This window comes from Orcinus orca, chromosome 17 (genome assembly GCF_937001465.1).
Source record: "Orcinus orca chromosome 17, mOrcOrc1.1, whole genome shotgun sequence".
Taxonomy (NCBI): Eukaryota; Metazoa; Chordata; class Mammalia; order Artiodactyla; family Delphinidae; genus Orcinus; species Orcinus orca.
Window position 1 is genome coordinate 13,365,539 of NC_064575.1, and position 24,097 is coordinate 13,389,635.

A 24,097-nucleotide genomic window follows, 5' to 3' on the forward strand; every position below is an offset into this window, starting at 1 on the left:
GAATTGTTTCAGAATGACCTGGTGACAGAGAAGTTAATATTTTAGGACATTATATTTTGCTTTATTTAATAAATTGATTTTATCATATATGTTATATTGTATTTTAGAAACCAGTCTCTTTTTTCCCCCTGAAGTATTCAGGAGGTTCAAGAGGAAGACTGTTTATTAATAAGGCAATGGATAGTAGCATTGAATCATGGATCCTAGATCTCAAAGGGATTCTAGGAGAGCATCTGGACCAATCCCATGATTCCAGTTAAACCAAGAGTTATTATTCCTCCTTTTCAGATGAGTCCTTTGTCAATGGCAGGATTATTGATGTGCCTGAGTGAACACTGCCTTGGAGACTGGCTCTCTAATGCACTGACTACCCAGCACTTCCTGGCACTTGTCCAGAGTTTGTCTGTCTTTGTGAATTTATTGACTTCTTTTTTTTTAAGTTCAGCTAATGTAGATATATTTTCAAGGAAATGGTTAGAGCCAAGGGGCTCCCTTTACTTGGTTTAAAATGCTTTATATTTAAAGCACTAATTTCAGAAAGAGGGTTAAGCTATTTTTATTAACCAAAACTAGTTAAAATGATTACCTACTTTTACTTGTGATTTCGCCACTCTGTTATTCTAAAAGTCTTTACCAACTGTGCTTGTTTATTAGGAAAGTGACATGAAATGAGCCGGTGATTTGAGACACTTCCTTGGTCTTCTCTGTGTGCACCATATAATTTAATTCTAAATATGTTCCACCATAATTCAGCGTGTAACATAATCACTGTAAAACAGTACCGTTGTCCAAGTGCCTGGATGCCCCATTGCCCCGTTCAGAAATGCTGCAGTGCAGTGAAGCTTGACAAATTATTTAAAAAGCTAGTTACTAAACAGTTTTCTCACCATGTAGAAATTATTCTTGGTCTAACATAGGTGCCTCTGCAGAGTGGAGAAGCAGATCTCAGCTGCTGTGCCGAGTTTTAAGAGAATTGCCTCACGATATCTCCCTGCTAGCCTTTCTAGGAGTCATTCATTCCTGTGAAAGGTCCTGGTGCTCAACCTGTCTAATTGTGAAGTCTGGTTTTCCTGTCACTTGGGAACACATCCTTTGACACACAGGCATTCCCCTAAATCCTCCTACCTTGTTCAGATCCAAAAATAGAACTAGAGACAGATGTGCTGTGTAGTAACAGGAAGTAATGTGATGTTATGAATTTCATCAAGATTTTGTGATTCCTGTTTCATTTCAGGAAGCTAGATATTTAGCCCTTTAATGGGCGATTTTCTGGTTAATGACGCTCGGGTATTAGATATAAGTAAAGGGAAAAAATAATTTGTGGAGAGTCCAGAACCTTTGACAGGGTTTTAAAATTCAGGGTTTGTGTATTCTCACAGAGAGGAAATGAATAAAGAGTATTGGGGGCTAGTAAGGCAGGAAATTCGAGAATAGACTTCATTTTGCAGGTGCCACACGTCCCAGGATTGAGTGACAACCAAAACACATTGTGGGACAGTTAGTGAGCTGGGGGTTACAGATAGGAACGGTAGGGCTGGTGGTGGAATTATCTTTGAGGTTTTCCCAAGCATTTTTCTGGTAAATGTAAAAAACTGGGCACAGTTTCATAAAAACTAGCATGTATTATAGGGGCTCATGTGCCGGGCACAGTTACATGATTACATGCACTGATGGCTTTCGTTCTCACAGACCAACTGTGAGTTGGTTTATGAAACACTGGGCTGTCTCACAGACGCCTCAAACTTAAATTTGTTTCTGAAACTGAAATCTACTTTGACCTCATACTCAAATCTGCTTTGCCCCCTCCCCCATCAAGGTTGTCGCCCTTCTCAGTATTCTCCATCTCTTCAGTTTATGAAGCCAGTATCTAGGTATCAGCTGTGATTCTTCTCTTTCCTTTCCCTTCACCTCCAGTACCTTATCAGGTCCTGCCAGTTATACCTCAGAATGTGTCCACCCCATCACCTTAGACTGGGTCACCATAGTCTCCTCCCTAGTACCCGCTGTAGAATTTTCCAGCTGTGCCTCTCCATCTAATACATTCTACATTCAGCAGGTGCTGGAGGGATCTGTACAGGTAAGTTGTGCTAGTCCCCTGCTTAAAGCCAGTTAATGGCATTGCAGTGCAACTAGAATCATGGGAGATGCGTTACTGTGGCCTGTACATTTCTACGCAGTTTGCCCCTGTCCCTCTCTCCAAACCCATTTCTCTGAGCTCCTCTTGCATCAGCCTCTTTCTGATCCCGGAACGTGACACACCTCTGCCTGGTCAGCCCTGCTCCCGAGGCCGGCGTGGCTGGCCTTCTAGGCACTCAAGTGTCAGGCTGGTGGCCGGTCTGTGGAGAGACGGTACCAGCTCCCCCGGGACACAGTCCATACCCTGAGTCCCAGTCACTCGTGTCTTCCTCCTCTGGACTTCCTGCTTCCTCTACAACTGGTTTTTACCCCTTTCACTGTTTCGTTCACCAAAACTCTAAAGCCTCCCAGACTTGAGACAACAAAGTTCCTTTCTTGCTCGCTTTCCATGCCCAGTGGGTCCCGGGGTCTCTGCTCCACGTCGGCCTCACTCAGGTCTAGGCTGGCCAAGCCGCATCAGCTGGAATGCCTCTGACGGTCACAGCAGGCAGGGAATGAGGCAGAGAGAGCACACTTGCATGAAGATGTCCACCCAGGAGGGACCCGTGTCACCTCCACTCGCGCTGCAGTGGCGAAAGCAAGGCACGTGGTCATTCCTACCCTCTCAGGGGGAGGGGAGCCACCCAGTCATGAGTCCCGGAGAACTGGCGTGTGGTGGGCGGCACTATGCCCACCTTTGCCCTCCAGAGCGGGTGAGCGATATGCAGGGAGGGGTGTTCTGCTTAGTTTCCACAGTATTATGAGTGTGTCTCACTCAGCCCATCTCTAAGATGAGAATAACAATAATAATACTGATAATAATAACGAGGATACCCACTTCATAAGGTGGTCTGAGGGACTGAATGAATTAATACCTGTTAGGTACTTAGCACAGTGACCAGCGTAAGAGCTCAACAGATGTTAGCTGTGCTGAAGAGGATGATGGTGATATTTAAATCTCAGTCAAATAGAAAACGCACAGGTAGATGCAATCCACCATATACAGAAATCTTTATTCATCAAGGGCATTTGGTGGAGATTGACCAGAAATGGTACTCAGCTCAGGATGTTAATTCAGAATCAACAGACCTACACACTGTCAGAGGGAGCTTAACACTGTATACGAGCAAAGGTAAAGGAAAATATTTCTGCGAGCACAGATATTAAGCTTTATGCTCTATTATTACTTTATTTTTTTTTTTTGCGGTACGCGGGCCTCTCACTGTTATGGCCTCTCCCGTTGTAGAGCACAGGCTCCGGATGCGCAGGCTCAGCGGCCATGGCTCATGGGCCCAGCCGCTCCGTGGCATGTGGGATCTTCCCGGGCCGGGGCACGAACCCGTGTCCCCTGCATCGGCAGGCGGACTCTCAACCACTGCGCCACCAGGAAGCCCTATTATTACTTTTAAGAATCGAGAGATTTTATGCAAAAACGTGGTGTCAAAAACATTGTTTTTCTCTCATTTGTTTGTTAGCCTAACACTTGTTCTCACAGGGTCAGTGCAAGCATGACTGCAGCTGTTTAAAATGAAAAGCAAATATGTGAACACAATTCGTAGAGCTCTGAAAAAAATGTTTATGCTGAGCCCCCATGACTTCTCATTTAAAAGGTCCATAGAGCACAGAGGACTCCTTGCAGAATGAGAACTCCTGCATCTCTTTCCTCTTTGGTAGTCAGAGTTCATCTGTCTGTGCAGCGTGCAGCTTGGGTAATTGGAGTTAATCTAATGCTTTAATCTTTTGGGTGGAGGGAGTGAAGAAATACACAGTCTGTCTCATGAGACATAAACATATCTTTCCAAATAGAAAAAGTGTGTTTAAAATAATTCATAGCTTTGCAGGGCCCTGAGCAATCTAGCAGAGCTCCCTGATTTTCCCAGGTGTCTAAAAACTATAAACTGCCCAAATATTATTCAGATATCATCTCACAGTGAGACCTTACCTGATGCCACTATTTGAAGTTGCAGCCCTGGCTTCATTCCCTTTTTAGAAAGTTTTCACCTTCCCATTTGTCACCATGTGATACACTATACAGCTTATCTGGTCACTGTTTGTTTCCTCCCAGTAGAATTTAAGCGCCAGGAGGGCACGGACTTTTGTTTGTTTTGTGAACTGCTGCACACAGCACCAAGGGCAATGCATGGTTCGATAAATGTGTTTAATTAATTCATTAGTGAAATGACTTAACAAATATTTACTCTGCACAGCATTGGGTTTGACATTATGGGATATAAATAAGAGGTAGAAGATCTTTTCATGGTCTTGAAATAAAATAAACATGACATTGCTATGGAAAAATGAGTGTCAAGATATGCGCATATGTGCTGTTGACTAGAACAGCATGTCATCGGTATTTGATAAATAAAAGAGAAGATGATTGTGGGCTGGAGAAACTATGCCTGGGCCCTTTGTTCAGTTATGGTTTAATTTGTTTTGCAAATTCTATATCACATTGTTTGATAGTAAAGACTGATTCCATTTTTGTGTCATTTTGAGTTAGTTCTATAAGAAACAATTTAGAGCCAAACATGCAAGTCTAGCCTGGTGGAATCAGTGCTGCCCAGAGTCTGCATCAAGTTTTTTGCCAATTCAGAGTCTGGAAGTGTGTTTTAGCCTTGAGCCTAGTGGAAGAGCTTTGCGTTTGGGCAGATTCACGATGTTTCACGATGACTGGGTTGTGGATGGTATTGGGGTAGCCTCTACTACCGCCTGTCCTCACCTGTGTGTGACTCTGTTTAGCGTCTTAGGGTCAGGACGGGCAGGACTCCTGTTTACATGAGTGTGAGAACAGTTTGTCCACATGATATTCTCCCTGACGAATAGAGAAAGCCTGGGGGAAACCCAGGGCAGGCGGAGAGGGGCCGTGGGATTTTAACATCTGAAGGTAAGCCAGTGCAGAGGTTCAAGCCCATTTAGTGTTTAATATTTGGATAGCACTTTAAAGTTTCTCAGGTATTTTCATGTGGTGGTGACAATGGCTGGGAGCGAGGTGATGCCCGTTGAGTACCAGCAAAATGTTCTATGCATTTCATTCTCACAGCAGCCCTGTGGGTAGCTATTCTTATTATCTACTTTTCATAGATGTCAGAGAGAACCATCCTGGTTTTGCCAGGAGAGCATAGCTAGTCCGTGGCAGAACCTGGATTTGAACACAGCTTTCTCATCAAAATTGTGAGCTGTTTCCATTACTTATTCTGAGAGGAAAAAGTGAACTGTGCATGACAGGCGTTTTATGCAACAGGGTATTAATTTCAGGTGACACCTAGAAGAAGCTCTAGAAATATCTGTAAGCCTATCATATTCAGTGAGCAAGGTAGTTATCTGTAGCCGCCAGTGTGAAAATGTGCACTTAATCTTTTTTTTTTTTAATATCCCACTGCAGCCTTCTGTCTTCAATAACATATTCTCCTAAATTAGAACGTAAGGCATCAGAGTCCATAGTCCCAACAGACAGTGACAACGAGAAGGGAGAGAGAAACAGCAAACGCGTCTGTTTTAACGTGGCAGGCGATGAGCAGGAAGATTCAGGTCACGACACCATTAGCAACAGAGACTCTTACAGGTAATTCATTCATTCCTGAAACTCATCTCATTGACCAAGTCAAATGTGATTCTGTATTTTCCACAAAGGTCTTGAAAAAAATTTTTTTTTTTTTTTTTTTGCGGTACGCGGGCGTCTCACTGCTGTGGCCTCTCCCGTTGTGGAGCACAGGCTCCGGACCCGCAGGCTCAGCGGCCATGACTCACAGGCCCAGCCGCTCCGCAGCATGTGGGATCTTCCCGGACTTGGGCACGAACCCGTGTCCCCTGCATCGGCAGGCGGACTCTCAACCACTGCGCCACCAGGGAAGCCCTTGAAAAAATTTTTGACTGTTGTTTTTGTTTATTATTCCCACAAAATAACTGCTGGCTGTTACCAACCTCAAACAAAGCATAGTGAGACATCACTATCTTTCAAATTCTTCCCTTTTATAATCTGAGTAATTTGGACAAAACATTTTTTCTCCAACCGAGTGGACCTCATTAAGGAGATTTGTTATTCTTTTATGGATTGTGTAACACGTATGGCAAATAAACAAGTTGTGCCTATATTGACAGTTTTTTTTTGAATATCTGTTTCTGATTATTGGACTATTGGGTAGTGAATAGGAGTTCTTTCTGTTTTGTTTTTCCTCCTTCCTATGTTCTGTGATTCAAGCTAATTGAACTAGTTTCACGTGCTCACCTCTGTGACCAGCTTTGTGCGTTGCTTCCTCCCTCACATGCCTTCTGTACAATTTTGATAGGACTGCTGTAACAGAGTACCGAGAACCAGGTGGCTTGAACAACAGAAATGTATTTATTATCCTACAGTTCTAGGGCTGGAAGTCTGAAATCCAGGTGTCAGCAGGGTTGGTTCTTTCTGAGGGCTGTGAAGGAAGGCTCAATCTCTAGGTTGCAGACGGCTGTCTTCTCCCTCTGTCTCTTCCCATCCTTTTCCTTCCAAGCCTGTCTCAGTGTCCATGTTTCCTCTTATAAGGACACCAGTCATACTGGATTAGGGCCCCCACTAGTGACCTCATTTTAACTTGATTACCTCTGTCAAGACCCTCCCTCCGAATGAGATCACAGTTTGGAATACTGAGTGTTGGACTTCACCATATGCATTTAGGGGCGGGGGAGGGAGAGATACAATTCAACCCATAACACCTTCCCTCCAGACTCTGTCGAGTCATCTTCTTACCAGACTCTCAAATGATGGCTCTTCCAATGAACTTCCTTAATTGAAAGTGCTTTTTCTCCTTTGAATCCTTGTGTCACCTGGAACCTCATTGAGACCTGTGGCAACCTGCCATGTATGCTGAGCGTGCAGCTTCAGAACCTCCCGTTTTATGTACATTAACTGAAGACAAAACCTCTCTTACTCTTATTTATTATACAGTGTTTTACAATGAAAAGATATTTAGTAATTATCTTTAAATCGAAGTTGTTTCATCAGAGATGTTTAGCACAAACTAGTAGCTAACATTAAAAGCATTCTTACCAGACACAGGGGGAAGCAGGATGATTTCACGGAATTTCTCCCACAGCCCTCTGTGGCAGGTTCGGATATTAACTGCATTTTACATCTGAGGAAGTTGAGGCCCGCAGGAGTTACATAATTTACCTAGGAAATCAGGTGGCCTGGCTCTCAGTTTATTAACCACTCTACTATTCCAATTTCTATGTGAAAAGGATTTTGATGAATACGTGAGTTAATTATTCCTAGAAATTTAATGATATATAAAACAAATTAACCACTTTTACCATTTCACTTACTTTTAGCTTCTAAGGAGACCAGTATGCTCTTTAATAAGAACCTGTGGTTTCTCTCCAGTGGGAAATTACAGATCTAAAAATACTTTCTTCCCTCAAATTCTAGTTATCAGATAATTAACATTACTCTCAGGTTCTCTCTAGGGTAAAATAGAAATTTTAAATGTACATTTAAAGTTAAATAAGTCCCTTTTACTTATTCTGAGAGAAAAAAATATTTATGTCTCCTGCACTACTTCTGAAATCTGTCATGGGTCCATATTCACACACAGACATTTCTAACTTTCTTTCCCTTGATGTTCATCATTATCCAGCACCTAGCAGGTGTGGTGTCCTGTGCTGGGCTCCGGGATGGAGACAAGATGCCATCTTCCTGGGGCGGGGGAAGGGTGGGAGCTCAGAGTGCAATTAATAAGTTATCCTTTGAGTTACTAGAAAGGGTTGAAAGGCAGAGCTCTTGAAACAGGATTTTGTCACTCTTAGCGAATCAACTACAGGCATATACCATCAAATGGATTATAACGAATTTTAAGTTTGGTTTGACTCCTGTAAATAGCTATGCGTTTTAAAATTCAATTATGATTAGATTATATGACAAGAAAAGTTGAAATATGACCGAATTGAAAATACTTTCGTTTAAAGTAAGATAAAATGTGAGTTGAAAAAATTTATCTTTCTCATAAATTTCTATAAAGCGTATTAACACATATAACCGTGACATAATAAGTTTATCCAGTAAGAAGTGGCAGGGAAACTTTGCCAGATGCACTGCTAAAGTGACACGTACCTCATTCTTCGCAGCGACTGCAACAGCAATAGGAATTCCGTCACCTCCTTCACCAGCATCTGCAGCAGCCAGTGCAGCTCGTATTTTCACAGCGATGAGATGGACTCAGGTGCGTTTGGTGAAGGCACGCGGACGCTTTGATGATGCCGAACCTAAGGGATTAATTTGCCTGATCCATTTTTACCTTTCATTAGCCATTCTCGGTGGCCACACACACTGCCTTTCAGTTTTACATGCTTGAGAAAGTCAGCTTCCCAATCCCATTATAAACAGAGTGAATTTTTAAAGAGATGGAAGAAACAAACTAATTTTTATGTTAATAAGTGATGTTTCATGATATTTCTGTGTTACTGCATGGTACCTGTATGATAGGTACACAAGAAACAAGTTTTCTAGGATATTAGGCATTGCTGATTGTGTAAGGAGATGGGATGGGCTTTGAAGCAGGATTTGAAGGCAGCAGATGCACCTGAGCTAGCCTGATGGGCAGTGGGGAAGGGAGTGATGAGAAAAACACTGCTTGAAATAAATACCTTATAAATGTTTTATTTTGTGTGTGCTAAGAAAAAGACTTTCCATCGAGTTAGGAAAAATCTTAATTTTTAGATGTGCAGTTTATTCCAACTATTTGACCATTAGAAAAATTCACCATTTGAAAGAATCATTAATGTGGGTACCACAGGATTCTTTCTGTGAGACCCTCTGCTTTCATCTCAGTTTTGAAGGAGCAGTAATCTGACATCCTAATAGTTATTAAAGCTTTTGGAATTCTTTTTCTGAACATGAGAACTAATGTATGGAATAAGAGCTAGTGTTTAATTATTTTTTACTTTATTGACATTAAAATGCTTTGGAATGTTAAACATAAGATGAATGATTTATTTTTAATATCTAGGTGATGAGCTTCCCCTGAATGTTCGCATTTCTCGTGATAAACAGGACAAGATCCACAGTTGCCTTGAGCATCTTTTCAGCCAGGTACAGTTGGGACAGTTGTGGGTATTTTTTCCACAGACTAAACTGTCAGAAATTCGTTTTTCAGACATAGTGGAAGGAGTCTGGAGTCAGAACGGAATCTGTTCCTGCATCCCCTGTACCTTAATTTCTATAGTTTACAATGGAAAAGAGATTCCTTCAGCCAGCTAACCCAAAGGATTGTTATGAATGTCAAGTATTTCACAGTCTTTAGAAAATTATAAAGTGTCCTACACACAGGAGTTATTCTGTTCATTATTTGTTTCTTTGTGGGTTTTCAGATTCCTCCATGACATTTCTTGTTCACCTTCATTCCTGATCTCAAGAAGCACAGGGTTGTCTTGTGCTCATGTTGTATTTTGCATTTTTAAAAAATTTATATCCACAACCAAAATTCATAGTGTAGAAGCTTTTACCACTTTGAAAAGGATTATGATAACTTTTAGGTGTTTTTAAAAAATAATTCTAGAACTCTTCTTTTATAAAGAAAATTTATATTTTGTATGAATATTTGGTAGGATAGTAAGAGATGTCATTGTAAATGTTATCAGGTGAGTTTATCCTGATATTTTATTTAAAGATAGATTTTGCAAGCAGCATGGGATTTCAAAAATAATTGTTGCTTTGAGGAAAAAAGTATTTTACAAGGTTGACTCTTGGAAATACCGAGAAGTTATGTAACTCCCAAAAATCTCTGCTGTTATGATAGGTGGATTCCATTACCAATCTCCTGAAAGGCCAAGCTGTTGTGAGGGCCTTTGAGCAAACCAAGTACCTGACACCAGGTCGAGGGTTACAAGGTAAGGTTTACAAAGTAACTGTTAGAGGCAACTGGGAAACAAAAGTGGGAGACAGTATAGTGAAGCAAAAACATGGCCTGAGAACAAAAGTTCTGGGTGCTCATTTCATAATTCATTTAATACTACTTCTATTTGGATAATTGTTGAATATATATATATATAAAAAAATCAAGGCCTTTTAGAGTTCTTTGAAAGTTTAAAACGTTTAGTGCTTGTAGGGGCCAAACCGAATGAGTTAATTGAAGAAATATAAGTGTTGAGTTGCTTTTGCTGAAACTAGACTTAATGCCTGCTTGGTGGTAGGTAGCGCAGTGATGGGGGAGGGGTTTGGGGAATGGCGGTTGGCAAACAGGACAAGATCTAGAGCTGCCCCTTTCTGACGTCTAGTTTAGGATGTTGAAATAGAGTTTTTATCTAAATTCGCTCCTCTGTTTAAACATTTGTAAAAAGAGAATAATAAGATTTGACTTTGTTTTAGATTTAACAGATTTTCTCCTGTGATAGAGCTAAAGAAATTGCTACCATGATAATAGCCTAGGACCACAGGAATGAAAGAAAGAGGATTCTTTGTTTATGGGCTTGTGAACTGGTAAATGGTTGAGACTTAAGAGAGCTTTTCTGTGTTTATTTAGAGTTTCAGCAGGAAATGGAACCAAAGCTGAGTTGTCCAAAAAGGTTAAGGCTTCACATCAAGCAAGATCCTTGGAATCTTCCCAGCAGTGTCCGGAATCTTGCTCAGAACATCAGAAAATTTGTTGAAGGTCAGGATGAAAAGCAAAGATCATACCGTGACATTAGCAATACTCATTTAAAAACCCATCATGGCTTGATTACTTTTTGAAGTTTTTCATGTTAGGAGGAAAATAAAAGGACTGAAAAGGGTGAGTGAAGGCGGAGGAGGGAAAGAAGGAATAAGATGACAGAACCTTGTGTCCCAAGGATCTAAATGACGTGGACTGTATCACAGAAAATATTCTCAGGCAGTAAAGCAAGGGCTCATTCTTAGGAAGACAAGTGGAACGTGGAGAGATTTTCATATTTTATAACATGAAACAGTATGAGAAAAATTCCTAAAGGGTTCACAAAACGTATGAAGCTATACTTCGTGGAAAGTCTACAAAATCAATCGTGAGTCTGTGAGAATCAAAAGAATGACATAGGATGCATCATTAGTTTTTAAGTTTCTCTTTCAGAAGCGTTTGTCTAAGTTGATTGTTATTAACTAGCATAAGTTTGTCTACTCAGCATTCCATAACTGATACAGCCTCTGATTGGAGATATAAAAGACTTCAGGACAACTCTAGTGAGCCTGGTTGCATGTTGTTTAGGGTCAGAGTTATTAAGTAGAAAATTCTGAGAGTTTCTAAAGTGATTGTGGTGAAAAAGATGAAATGAGAAATTTGTTTAATTTTTTTGTAATGTCTAAATCAGTGGTTTTCTTCCCAGTATTAGACCAGTGGTTGGCAGTGTCTAGAGACATTTTTCCATTGTCACAATCATGGGCATGCTATTGGCATCTAGTGGGTAGAGGCCAGGGATGCTGCTAAACGTTCTACAAGGTACCAGACAGTCCCTCACAACAAAGAATTATTTGGTCCTAAATGTCCATAGGGCTAAGGTTGAGAAACCTGTACAATAAATATCATGGCTGTATTTCCCCGTCATTTGTATGTCATTGGGATGTGGTGAATAGTAATCAGCAGAATTACATCATAACCCACTTTTTTTTAACCCATCACTACCATTTTTTTAGGGTAAATTAGAGAGAGTTGCATGCTTTGCTGATGGAAGACAGCTCTTACACCCTGTAGGGTCTGAGCCTGTGATGTCACTCCTTCGTGCCTCAGTGTGTTCACTTACTAAATGACAGGGATGGTGTAAATGTTCTGTGATTACCCGGTCTTCTGCCTAGAAATATACTCAAGTATAACAGCTTAGGTATTCTTTAGAGATCAATAAAGAAGAAATTTGTACAGAAATGGAAAACTCCAAATAAATGACAAAATTCTATTGTATAATGAAATCTTTTATTCTTAACAACTGGATTTCTTGACTGTATCTTTATTTTGTAGCTAAATATAATGATTATTTGTGACACATTGTAACATCATGTTCAGTCAGAAGTCTGAATTTAAAACCCCCCAAAATAATGAACAGCAAAAACGACAAACATATTTTTAAAAGCTGTGAGCTTTAAGGAATTTAAGCATATACTTTACTGAGTAAAAGGTATGTTTTCGCTGAGTGGATGCCAGTGTCATAACACTCCTAAAAGTTACAATTTGTGAATCTAAATGCAGTTATTCTCATCATCTCTGATTTTTTCTTTTTACATTGTATTTGTTTTTAGAATAAATGCAATATCAATCGAGAACAAAGAAACCCTTAACACTTTTTCTTTTGTTTTGTTTTTTGAAGAGCTTTATCTTTAAGAAAGTAGCTTCTAATGCAGGGCAAAAAACTTATTTTTTAAAAAGTTTTTTTTTAAGAATTTTACATTTTCATCTCAAGTCCTGCCTTATATACTCAGTACTTCTTTTCACAATGAGCAGTCATCGCAATGACAACTATCTACATATATTGATTGATTGATAGATGTTGTGAATATTAGTGTCACTCTTGGTCATGGGAGCCCAGCAGCTGATTGAGCATGGTTGGCTGTGCTGAGTCCTCCAGTCAATAGAGTCAACAGAGGGAGGGCTCTTGGCAGAATTTAAGTTGCATCCCTGGCTACAAGTCTCAGAGAGCTGCAGTTACTCTTTGGGTAAGAGCTGTGATTGTCACCGTGATAAGTGAGTCTTTTAAAACAATCAGTAGTTCAGCTCAGTGGACCATCAAGGGAGGGGACGAGCTACCATTTCCTGGTGATCTGTGTGGTGTCCGGTCCTGTTGTATGGGGTGGAAGCAGCAGCTACTGGGATCCTTGTTCTGTGGACAGACTCAGAAGTAACCTCACCCGTTCAGCATGAATTCATCCTGTTCAAGTTAAAGTGGTTTTCATTCTATTTCCCAAATTGTCTTTATGGAAGGATTGATTTAATGGAAGGTTAGGTCTGGGCTGGAAGTTTAACATAATGTTACCTTGCCGGAATGTCAGGGTGTATATGTATAGCTGGGATGACCCCATTCTGATGTTCCTGTAGGGGAGGAAAAAAATATCCTTTTTTTCTTTAACTCTCCCAGTAAATTAGTCTGACGAAAAACAAGTTAACAAGAGAAAAGCACATAAATTTATTTATTATAATTTTTACATGAACACGGGAGCCTTCATAAGGAAATGAAGACCAGAAGAAAAGGTTAAACCTGAGTGTCTTTATACTAGGTTTGAAGAAGAGTAGAAAGTCCTGGAAAAATTTATAGAACAAAAGGGTATGAGCTAAGTGTAGTAACCGGAGTGTGGGGTGGGGGGGGTGTTCAGCAAGGCCTGTTCCTCTTGGCATCCCTCCCTCTTTGGAGATAAGGATGATCCTTTCCTTTGGGTATCGCTCTCCTGAGCAGCTTATGACCTGCTTCTGGGGGAAAAGGGAGGTGGTCAGAGTCCTTCCTGCCCTCACTGTTTCTCAGATTCCTTCAGCTTAAAATAATTCAATATGCCAAAGTGCCGTGTTTGGGGGTAGCATGTTCCAAACCCCATCATTCCTTCATCTCTGATTTCAAAATATCCTAGCAAGTATATACCAAATATGATATCAAGGTATAATAAGTGTATGGTCTTTATGTAGGAGGGACTGTTCCAGTGCCGTTCATAAGTTATCACACTGCATGCCATTCACTCAAAGCCTGTAAACTGAGGGCAGAGGAGAGCAGAAGAAATAGTGGACTAAATGGGGGACAGAGTCATTGTGTGGTATCACTAAGATAATCTCCTAATTCCTCAGCTAAGTTACGGAATCACAGTGTCAGCTAACTGAAGATATTTTTACGTGGTTAGCCCACTGTGGTATTGTGATTTATAATAAAAAATATATATTTGGTCTTCATCCCCTTTTCTGGCACAGAGATCAAAAAACCCTTGAGATTTCCTGTGATGAGAGGATAAAGCTGTCTTTTCTTATGTTAATGAGGTGACTTTTGGACATCACCAATGGATGGTGGCTGGTTGCCTGGGGAACCAACCCTGTGAGTAGAAGGTTGGAATTTTAAGTCCCACCCCTGACCTCCAGGGAGGGGAGAGAGGCTGGAGATTGAGTTCAGGTGCTAATGGCCAGTTATTTAATCGACCATGCTTATGTTATGAAGCCACCATAAAAACCCAAAAGGAGAGGACTGGAGAGTTTCTAGGCTGGTGAACTTGTGTTGGTGCCTGGAGCTCGGTGCCCTTTCCCCACGCCTTGCCCTCTTCCATCTGGCTGTTCCTGAGTTACATCCTTTTATAATAAACTGGTAATCTAGTAAGTAAAATGTTTCTCTGAGTTCTGTGAGCTGTTCTAGCAAATTAATCGAACCCAAGGAGGGTATCATTGGAACCTCCTGTGTACAGCCAGTTGGTCAGAAGCACAGATGATAACCTGGACCTGTGATTGGTGTCTGAAGGAGGGTGAGTGGGTGGGGAGACAGTCCTGTGGGGCTGAGCCCTTACCCTGTGGGATCTACAGGTAGATAGTGTCAGAACTGAATTGAATCGTAGGACACCCAGCTGGGGTTGAAGAGTTGCTTGGTGGTGTGGGGAAGAATACACATCTAAATTGGATCCACCATCACCTTAAATTCAAATGTCTGTTAGTGACGTTTCAACTCTTTGTTGCCTACAAAAGTTATACTCCTTTTAAAAGCTCCTATTTCTCTAGCAACCTACTTTTTTTCATTTTTTTCTCTGCCTTTGTCCTAATATCCTAAAGAGCTGCTTCTTCTTCTTCTTCTTCTTTTTAATTCAAAAGTCTGTTCAGTTTTTCCGTTTTTCTTCATATCTCAGTTACTAAAATAGTTTTCTAGCTAATCCCTTGTCTCTATCTTTTCTGGTTCATATACACCATCACCAGATTCATTCTCCTAAAATATCATGTTCAGTACCCTGCCTCAGAGCCTAGTTATTTTCTGTTAGCTAAATCTAAACTCGTCAATCTGAGGCTGAAAGCCGTTTTTCAATAGGGCTTTCCAGTTGTATCCCAATCTCAATATCTTAATGATACAATAAAATCTTTTCTATGCTAGATTGTTGAATGTTTGGCATTTATTCTCTACTCTATTCCCTTGCTAGCACTATTTCCCACTCTTAGGATATGTACTTAGTCCCCTGACAATGAACTTTGAAAATTTAAAAAATTTTGAGACTCTCTTAAAAAAAATTCGATACCAATTTTAGCCATATCCAGGTTACAATAATAATAGTGCTTCACGGGTACACAGCACTTTAAATAATTTTCCAAGGCTTTTAATATATATTCCCATTTATTTTTTATACACAGTCCTATAAAATAGATAAGATAGATGTTATTATCACTTATGAATGAGCAAGTTGAGACTCAAAATGTACTGAAGATGACAAAGCTAGTGTATAACAGATGGGTCTCCTGACTCAGTCCAGTGTACTTTTCTGCCTCTGAAATCCATTTGTTCTTGTGTCTTACTCGTAAAACTTAATGCCCTTTCAGGCATTTCCTGCATTTCTTACCTGTTACTTTCGTTGCTCTGATTCTGCTGTGAACCTATTTAGAATAGGGTACAACCTAGCCTTTTTTATTTCCCATAATCTTGGTTACATAAATGAACTCTTTATGTTTTAATGTTTTCCTATTGCAAGTAAACTATTTACCAATTGGAAGCAAATGGACACAGAGCTCATTGGGCACATAGCAATCAGTATGATGTTAATACACATCATTTATCAGACATCTGTGATTGGCCCTGTGTGGGGATGGGGTGAGAAGAGTATTTGGAAATACTTAGCATTTTTCTGTCTTATAGGGCAGTATCTTGACCTACAGATAGGAAAGCCACAATATATACATATATTTCTAATAATAATACACAGATAATTCACAATATCACATACACATATTTATTAATATATATTTATATATTATATTACATATATTCTTTATATATTGTATATATTTTTTAAAAGTTTAAATTTTAAAAATACTATTTGACAGTTTATTGATCAAGACCAGAATAGCTGTAGGTGTTCAGAGGACACCACGCAAGCTGCAACAGCTAATGATGACCTACAACGGTAGCAGGATTTGAATGCTGTTTCATAGGCTCATGTAATTCAGATCTGGAAGAGATTTTAGGGTCTTGAGCAGTGAGTAGAATTTATATAGGTAGATAGGCAAAAATAGCATGTCAAGTGAATGGGATTTTTATTATCTAATGTATATAATAAGGTTGTGCTAATTTTTACTACACAGTTAAAATGTGATGTTAGTTGCAGAAAAAGACTGAACAACTGACTGGTATGTTTTCTTTCTCTGCAGAGGTAAAGTGTAGGATACTCCTGGCTCTTCTTGAATATTCAGGTAATATTTTACATTATTTTTACTATTTGAGATTATTATAGCCCACGACCTTAGATGTCTTATGATATGAAGGCAATGTCTTCAGCTGTTTACAAAATAGATGGAAATATGATCTCTACCTTTTCTAAAGCCTGGCAGAGATTAAAAAAATACTTAGATAGTATCTTGATAAAAACATAAAACATATGCTCATCTTCAGTTAAAGGTTAAAAACATGAAAACATATAAATGTATATTTCTACAAAATATAATTTAAAAGGAGAAAGGGAGGAGGTTTTGGTAAAGTTAATTGTACAGATAAGCTTTTTTGTGAAACTGTGTCTAACTTTTGTTATAACAAGGATGTAGGCGGGTTCAGATTTAAGGAGAAACAGACTGTGCTTTTGATAGGGGGACTCTCAATCTGAAATCGTTTTGCAAGGGCATGGACACAGAGAGGGGAAGAATTTGTGAGCACTTTTACAGTCTGTCACACTTGGGAAATTTAAATTATAAACGAATGAACGAGCCAACTTAACCAAGAGGGCCTTTTGTTTTTTTTGATGCTGGTTTTTCCTTTGCTTTTTGACTGAGTAATAATATCAAAAGTATCTTACATTTTTTGAGCTTTAATAATGACAGCATAGTCGATGGACCTCATTTTTATGGATTTCACTGAGTTCTCACAACTACTCTGTGAGAATATTATTATTGTTTCCACAGTTTTAAAGGTGAAGAAATCTACATTGAAGCAGATGAATAACTAGCACATGGTAGTCAATCAGCACATACTTTGGGACATCTAGAAGATTAGGCATAGAGATGCCTTACTGGGTGAATAAATAAATAGTAGGTGCAGTTTTGAAATTCAAACTTAGTTCTGCCAATTCCAGAAATGGTCCTGGAATGCATTGCTTTATTTATTAATATTCAGATGGCTGTTCTTATTTTGATTTCAATTTCATTTTTCTATTTCTATCATAATTCTCCTTTTTCCTACTTGATTTACTCCTTTTTTCTTTGTTACATTTGAATGATACCAAACATAGCCAGATTACTCCATATTGTTGGCTATAAAATTATGCTTTTCACTTGAAAAGGGTGGACTGGGTCTGCTAAACATTATTCTTAATTGTCTTTTATTCCTGTCTTTCTGTCTCTCTGATCTCTTCTTTTTGTTTCTTTGTTTATTTTGCTTTCTTTCCCCTACAATCTCAGAATAATGACAGATTACTTGCATGTCTAGAAACCATCTCATTCTTTTCAGATCAGCAAACTTACAATGGAATTTGAGTTTTTTAAACAGTTGAGACTAAATCAAGTGTTAATGTTTTTAAACATGTCTGTAGAAGATGAATTTAAGTAGGTGCTTAAATACTGAAATGAAACGGAAGCCTTTGATAGGTAAAAATCCATTTGTTTTGAGTGTATTCCCACTACAAGGGAATTTTTACTTGGCGAAAATAAACGAGCTGTCAAAAAAAACAGAACTTGCTTTTCTTCTTTTACTAGAAGCTGGGAGCAGCTGTTGTGATTCTTGCTGTAGTTCTTATTGATAAAAATGAGGAATGAGAATAGCTTTGGTAAAGGATGGACACTTGTGACTTTCGAACAGCTGCATAATTAAAAGGAAAAGACCTGTATGTTTTTGCTGAAAGTTTGCTTATTGGGTTTCTTTCTTTATCACGATGTTCCTTCTCTATTTAGCAATAGAACTGAGCACGCATGTGCCAGGCACCATGCTAGATGCTAGGGAAAAGAAGAATCATGATAATATCACTGTCTGTTTTCACCTTGCTAAGTGCTTTAAATGTTTTTATCTCATTTATCTTCATCACAGATCTAAGAAGTAGGAATAACCCCTATTTTACGAATAGGGATCTGAAACCTAGAATTGTATAGATTAAAATTGGCAGAACGGGAAGTTGAAAGCAGATTCTATGCCTCTCAAGTCCCTGAGCATAAATCACATGATATGCCACTTCCCCTGGCGTTGATGTGCTGACGGTCCCTGGGGGAAGACAAGCATGTGAGCAAACTCTCACAATGCTAGGTCATTAGCCCTTCAGTAGGGGGAGACACCCCCAGACCTGCAGGGGCAGAAAGAAATGCACAGACTTCCTGAAGGAGAGAGGACATTCCCCAAAGGGAGATAATATTTTAGTAGTTCAATGAGTTGACTCTTGAAGAATGATTTCAAGTTTGCTGGGTGGTGAGGGGAGGAGGGTGGCCCGCAGCCAGAGGGCCCATGGACCAAGGATCACTTTTTTTTTTTTTTTTTTTTTTTTTTTTTGTGGTACGCGGGCCTCTCACTGTTGTGGCCTCTCCCGTTGTGGAGCACAGGCTCCTGACGCGCAGGCCCAGTGGCCATGGCTCACGGGCCCAGCCGCTCCACGGCATGTGGCATCTTCCTGGACCGGGGCACAAACCCGTGTCCCCTGCATCGGCAGGTGGACTCTCAACCACTGCGCCACCAGGGAAGCCCAAGGATCACCCTTTTAAGTCAAACTAAATCCAGTCATTTCAAGAAGCCAGAGAATGAGCTCATACATTTTCATTTCACTTATTTCATTTGTTTGTTAGTTGCTCTACTGGTTCATTATTTTCATTCAGTAAATATTTGTTGAATGTCTACACCCAGTTAGAAATTATGCACAACGGAATAAGTGTTTTGTTTTTTTTCTTAGTCGAGAATTGGACAAAGTTCTTTCCCAGTTTAGCCATTTTATAGTGACCTGTAAAACGCTCTTTTCTGTCTATTAGAGCAGGAACATAGTATATAACTACTTAAAGGAAATGTCTAACACATGTTGTTAGTTAAATTAACAGGTTGAACTATATGGAGTTGCCATATTCAATCATGTTGACCTACTAAAACAGCAAGTTCATATAGTTCCACCTAGTCAATGAATATTTTTATCATATAATTAAATATTTTCAATATATTATCCTGTTTCTAACAAAATTTTCAAGAGTAGCTTTTACTAACAGTGAAACTAAGTAACAAGCAGCAATTATGTGTACACATGCTTTGAGGGTCATTAAAAACAGGTGTTCCATGTTCTTGGTAAACAACTTAAAAACTATGCCTTTCTATCAATAAAGCAAGAACTCATTGCTGAGTAAAGGCAGCATGTTTATCTACGTTATACACTAATTATTGACAATGCTTCTTCATTTCAGGAGATTCTGAGCTCTCAAAATATTCAGTGCACTTTTGGGAGTACGATGATATTTACCTGTGCCGTTCCTCTAGTACAAGAGATTTCTCAGTGTATAGAATATATGGCTTGGTGTTCATGTTGTTTATGTAGTTTGTGTTACATCCAGCGCCCCAGAGAAGTGAACCTTTTCGGATCAGGTTCTCAGGGGCACAGCTGCTTTCCATTTGAAAAACCTGAGGTCCAGGACTGGTACTTCACAGGGTAAACATACCTTCAAAGTGGGTCAATCAAAAGTCCGGTTAATTGCAGAATAAGAATGCTAGTAAAAATCAATTTATGCTAGAACTGCAAATATTTTACCTATTTCAAAAAAATATATAGGAATTTATGAACTGGACCTGTTTATACCTTATGAAGTTGAATAGGTGACTTCAGGAGATACATTTGCATATTTAAGATATCCAGATTTGCATATTATTACAAGCAATTGGACATGATACTCTTCCCCATGTGTGTTTCACATTAATATTTGAATAGGTCTAGTAGGTAATTTTTTAAAATTTAGTACTAATAATATTTTATTTCATTTACCAGCACAAACTGAAAAACTGGACTTTGAGTTTTCTTTAGGAAAGTGTCATGTACTAGTACAAATTGTGTTCCATCATGAAAAATAAAGTAAATAAAATAAAGGCTTATTGTATTGGGTTTTATAAAACAATTTAGTGATCGCAAAATAAAGTTACAATATCAATTAAGAAAAATGAGCTTAATGTTTCTAACATTTTTGGGTGTTCAGTGTTTTCTAAAAGGCATACTTGCTCAAATGTATGTGCTCATGAATAGAGCTCAAATTCACATTCTTCCCATGGTGTGAGTTTAGGGAACGGATGAAATAACAGTGAATGCAAATGCTGAATGAATTGGTCTTATTCAACTATGACGTTTTCCAAAACTGCCTTTATGTTCTCCTGGATCACAGACAGTGAGACACAGCTCCGAAGAGACATGGTTTTCTGCCAGAGTCTTGTGGCCACAGTCTGTGCCTTCTCCGAGCAGCTCATGGCCGCCTTAAACCAGATGTTTGACAACAGCAAGGAAAATGAGATGGAGACTTGGGAAGCCAGCAGAAGGTGGCTGGACCAGATAGCGAATGCAGGAGTTCTTTTTCACTTTCAGTCACTTCTGTCACCAAACTTGGTAAGGAACCACAATGCCTCCCACTGGCTGTGTCAACTGGAACGTACATTGGGACCTATTCCCAATAAAACATGGTTCTTCGTTATTGTATCCACAGTCATCCAGCTCCTTTAAAAGGATATGTTTTTCCATGGGCAAATATAACTTTAATAAGTATGTGGAAATATCTTTCCTGATTTTTATTCTCAATGGCTGCTAAAAGCTGAGAAAGCCTCCATCTGTTACCAATTCCTGTATCCCTAAGCACCGGCCGAGAAAGGTCAGCAGAGGAAAGAGTATCTGCTGCGGTTGCTTATTTGCAGTCCAGAAGGAAGAGTCTGCCATGAGACCCGAGCTCCCCCTGAGGTTGATGTTCTGGAACATGCTCTTAGAAGAGCTCTGACAACTTGCATGCCATACTGTCTGACAATCTGGTTAGAATTTGCATGTGTTAAATGATTTTATTTCCTTCCTTTGTGTGCATGTTTTTCCTGTTAAATCTAAGAACATTGCCTTAATTACTGTAAAATATTCCGTGTTTATGCATCAGTTGTCCACAGCGGAGATGAAGAAAGCATCTCGGAATATTTGATAAAACTGTGGTGAACTTAGAGTTTTTTCACATATACTTCCTCTGGTTCTGATAGTTGTCATGATGTATAAAGGCAAATATGTTCAGTTTATTTAAACTTAAGGTGCGTGTTAAATATAATTTTGATTTGAAACGTGAGACGGTATTTTATCTGTTAAAGTACACATAGAAAATGTAGCTACCAAGTAACATGGTTGAGTTTTTAAACGATTGTATATGAGTTTATACATCAAAATAATGTTTTTCTTCAATGGTATTGAGGACAGGGGGGTAATTGCTGTACTGCACGGTCATAAAAAGTTCTGGAATAGTAAGGTAAGAAAGTCCATTCAGCTGAATGAAATTCAGAGAAACAGGATTAGATTCTTTTGAAAAGACTCTATATACTCCATGTGGGTGATGAATTTTTTATTTGGTTGCTAATATAACCAAATAAGAAAGATTTAATTAATGAAAACTTTGAAATAAGTCCCTTGAAAAGTGTTTAAAAACAAAATAAATACTAATTAATCATTGCCTATCAAATAAAAATTACGTAAGATAAGATGCACTCTTCCTAATACATGGTAGGCTTTAAGTATTTGTTGAACAAATTAATTAATGAATGAGGCTTCATTTCTGTTCTTAAAAACTGCCATTGTCTAGGCAAGTGCTGGTACATTTATTTGAAATCTCAAGGAATGGGGGAAAGTATTTGTAATTCATACATCTGGTAAGTGACATATCCAGACTATATAAAGAATCCTTAAAACTAAAGAATAAAAAGACATCTCGATTAAAAAGCAGGCAAAGAATTTTTTTTTTTTTTGGCGGTACACGGGCCTCTCACTGTTGTGGCCTCTCCCGTTGCGGAGCACAGGCTCCGGACGCGCAGGCTCAGCGGCCATGGCTCACGGGCCCAGCCGCTCCGTGGCATGTGGGATCTTCCCGGACTGGGAACCCGTGTCCCCTGCATCGGCAGGCGGACTCTCAACCACTGCGCCACCAGGGAAGCCCCAGGCAAAGGATTTGAATGGTCATTTCTCCAGAGAAGATATAACATGGCCAAAAGCACATGAAAAGACGCTTAACATCATTAGCCATTGGGGATGTGTAACTCAAAACTACAATGAGATACTATGTCACAGTGATGTGGATGGCTACAATCCAAAAGACAGACAGGCACAAGTGTTGGTGAGGATGTAGAGAAATTGTAACCCTCAGACACTGCTGGGGGGAATGGAAAATGGTGCAGCCATTTTGGAAAACATTTTGGCAGTTCCTCAAATTGTTAAATGTGGAATTTCCATATGACCCAGAAATTCTACTCCTAGGTAATATCCAAGAGAAAAGAAAACTTATATTCTAACAAAACTTGTACACAAATGTTCCTGGCAAGATTATTCATAATACCTGAAAAGTGGAAACAACCCAAATGTCCATGAGCTGTCTGATGAGTGGATAAACAAGTTGGGGTATATCCATACAATGAAATATTATTCAGCAGTAAAAAGGAGTGAGGTACTGATACATGCTACAACATGGATGAACCTTGGAAACATGTTAAGAGAAATAAACCAGTTACGAAAGACCACGTATTATTTGATTACATTATTATGTAATAATAGGCAAACTTTAGAGACTGAAAATAGGCTAGTGGTTGCCTGGGGCTAAGGATTGGAGGAAGGTATATGGAATGCTAATGGGTACTGAGTTTCTTTTTTGGGGTGGTGAAAATATTCTAAAATCGGATGATGGTGATAGTTACACAACTCTGCATATATACTAAAAACCCCTGAGCTGTATATTAAAATGGGTGAATTTTATGGTATGTGAATTACATCTCAAGAAAGCTGTTTTGTTGTTTTAAATAGGTCTTATGAAACCCTTAAGTTTATTTAAAGAATTGATTAAAAAAATTCAAAGGTAGTTAAAAAAAAAGTCAAAGAAACTTGTAATCTTTCTGCCTTTGTAACAAGAGCGCTTAGGGCCTCCTAGAACTGTGAAGAGCTCCCTGGGAGCTGCAGGCACTGGCGGTCTGTGTGTTCCTGGGCTCTGAGTGCAGTCCTAGGTCCTTGGGTATGGCTTTAGCCACATCTGCAAGTTACAATCAGAGCGCAACCTGTTTGGGACATTTCTTCCTGCGTGTATTCCTCTTAATTGGAAGAATGCTGGTTCTTTAGTCCTGTCCCTACAATTCCAGATTCATGGCATTTTTCTGCTGCTTCAAAGGACTTTAAAAAGTAACAGTCTTATAAACATTTATCCAGCACTTACTGTGTACCATCCATTATATTAAGTACCAAACTAAGGTACAAAGGTGATGATGCTATTAACCTTTCGGTATCCATGCAGTCCTCCTTTGGGGTCTGAGGCTGCCTTAGTGGGTTTTTTCCCATACACAATGGAAATTCTTTACCATCTCCTTCACCCTCTACTCATGCTGCCCCCAAAATATGGCTATAAGCTTACAGCAACTTTTAAAATGCAGGTAAAGCATGTTAAAATTATTGTTAAAAAGGATCATTTGGGCTTCCCTGGTGGCACAGTGGTTGAGAGTCCGCCTGCCGATGCAGGGGACACGGGTTCGTGCCCCGGTCCGGGAAGATCCTACATGCCGCAGAGCAGCTGGGCCCGTGAGCCATGGCCGCTGAGCCTGCGCGTCCGGAGCCTGTGCTCCACAACAGGAGAGGCCACAACAGTGAGAGGCCCGTGTACTGAAAAAAAAAAAAAAATGGATCATTGACATTCTTAAGGAAACAAATGTACCTTTG

At 39.4% G+C, this 24,097-nt stretch overlaps 1 protein-coding gene across 1 annotated transcript in view; it reads left to right on the top strand.

Moving 5' to 3' along the window:
* The window catches only part of PREX2 (phosphatidylinositol-3,4,5-trisphosphate dependent Rac exchange factor 2), a 288,257-nt gene that overhangs the window by 167,689 nt on the left and 96,471 nt on the right, over positions 1–24,097 (top strand). Inside the window, exons 26-32 of the mRNA XM_004274946.3 lie at positions 5,498–5,677; positions 8,212–8,306; positions 9,093–9,175; positions 9,882–9,972; positions 10,605–10,733; positions 16,389–16,430; positions 20,556–20,773. Of these exons, the coding sequence (XP_004274994.1) occupies positions 5,498–5,677; positions 8,212–8,306; positions 9,093–9,175; positions 9,882–9,972; positions 10,605–10,733; positions 16,389–16,430; positions 20,556–20,773 (838 nt within the window). The remainder of the gene's footprint in view (positions 1–5,497; positions 5,678–8,211; positions 8,307–9,092; positions 9,176–9,881; positions 9,973–10,604; positions 10,734–16,388; positions 16,431–20,555; positions 20,774–24,097) is intronic.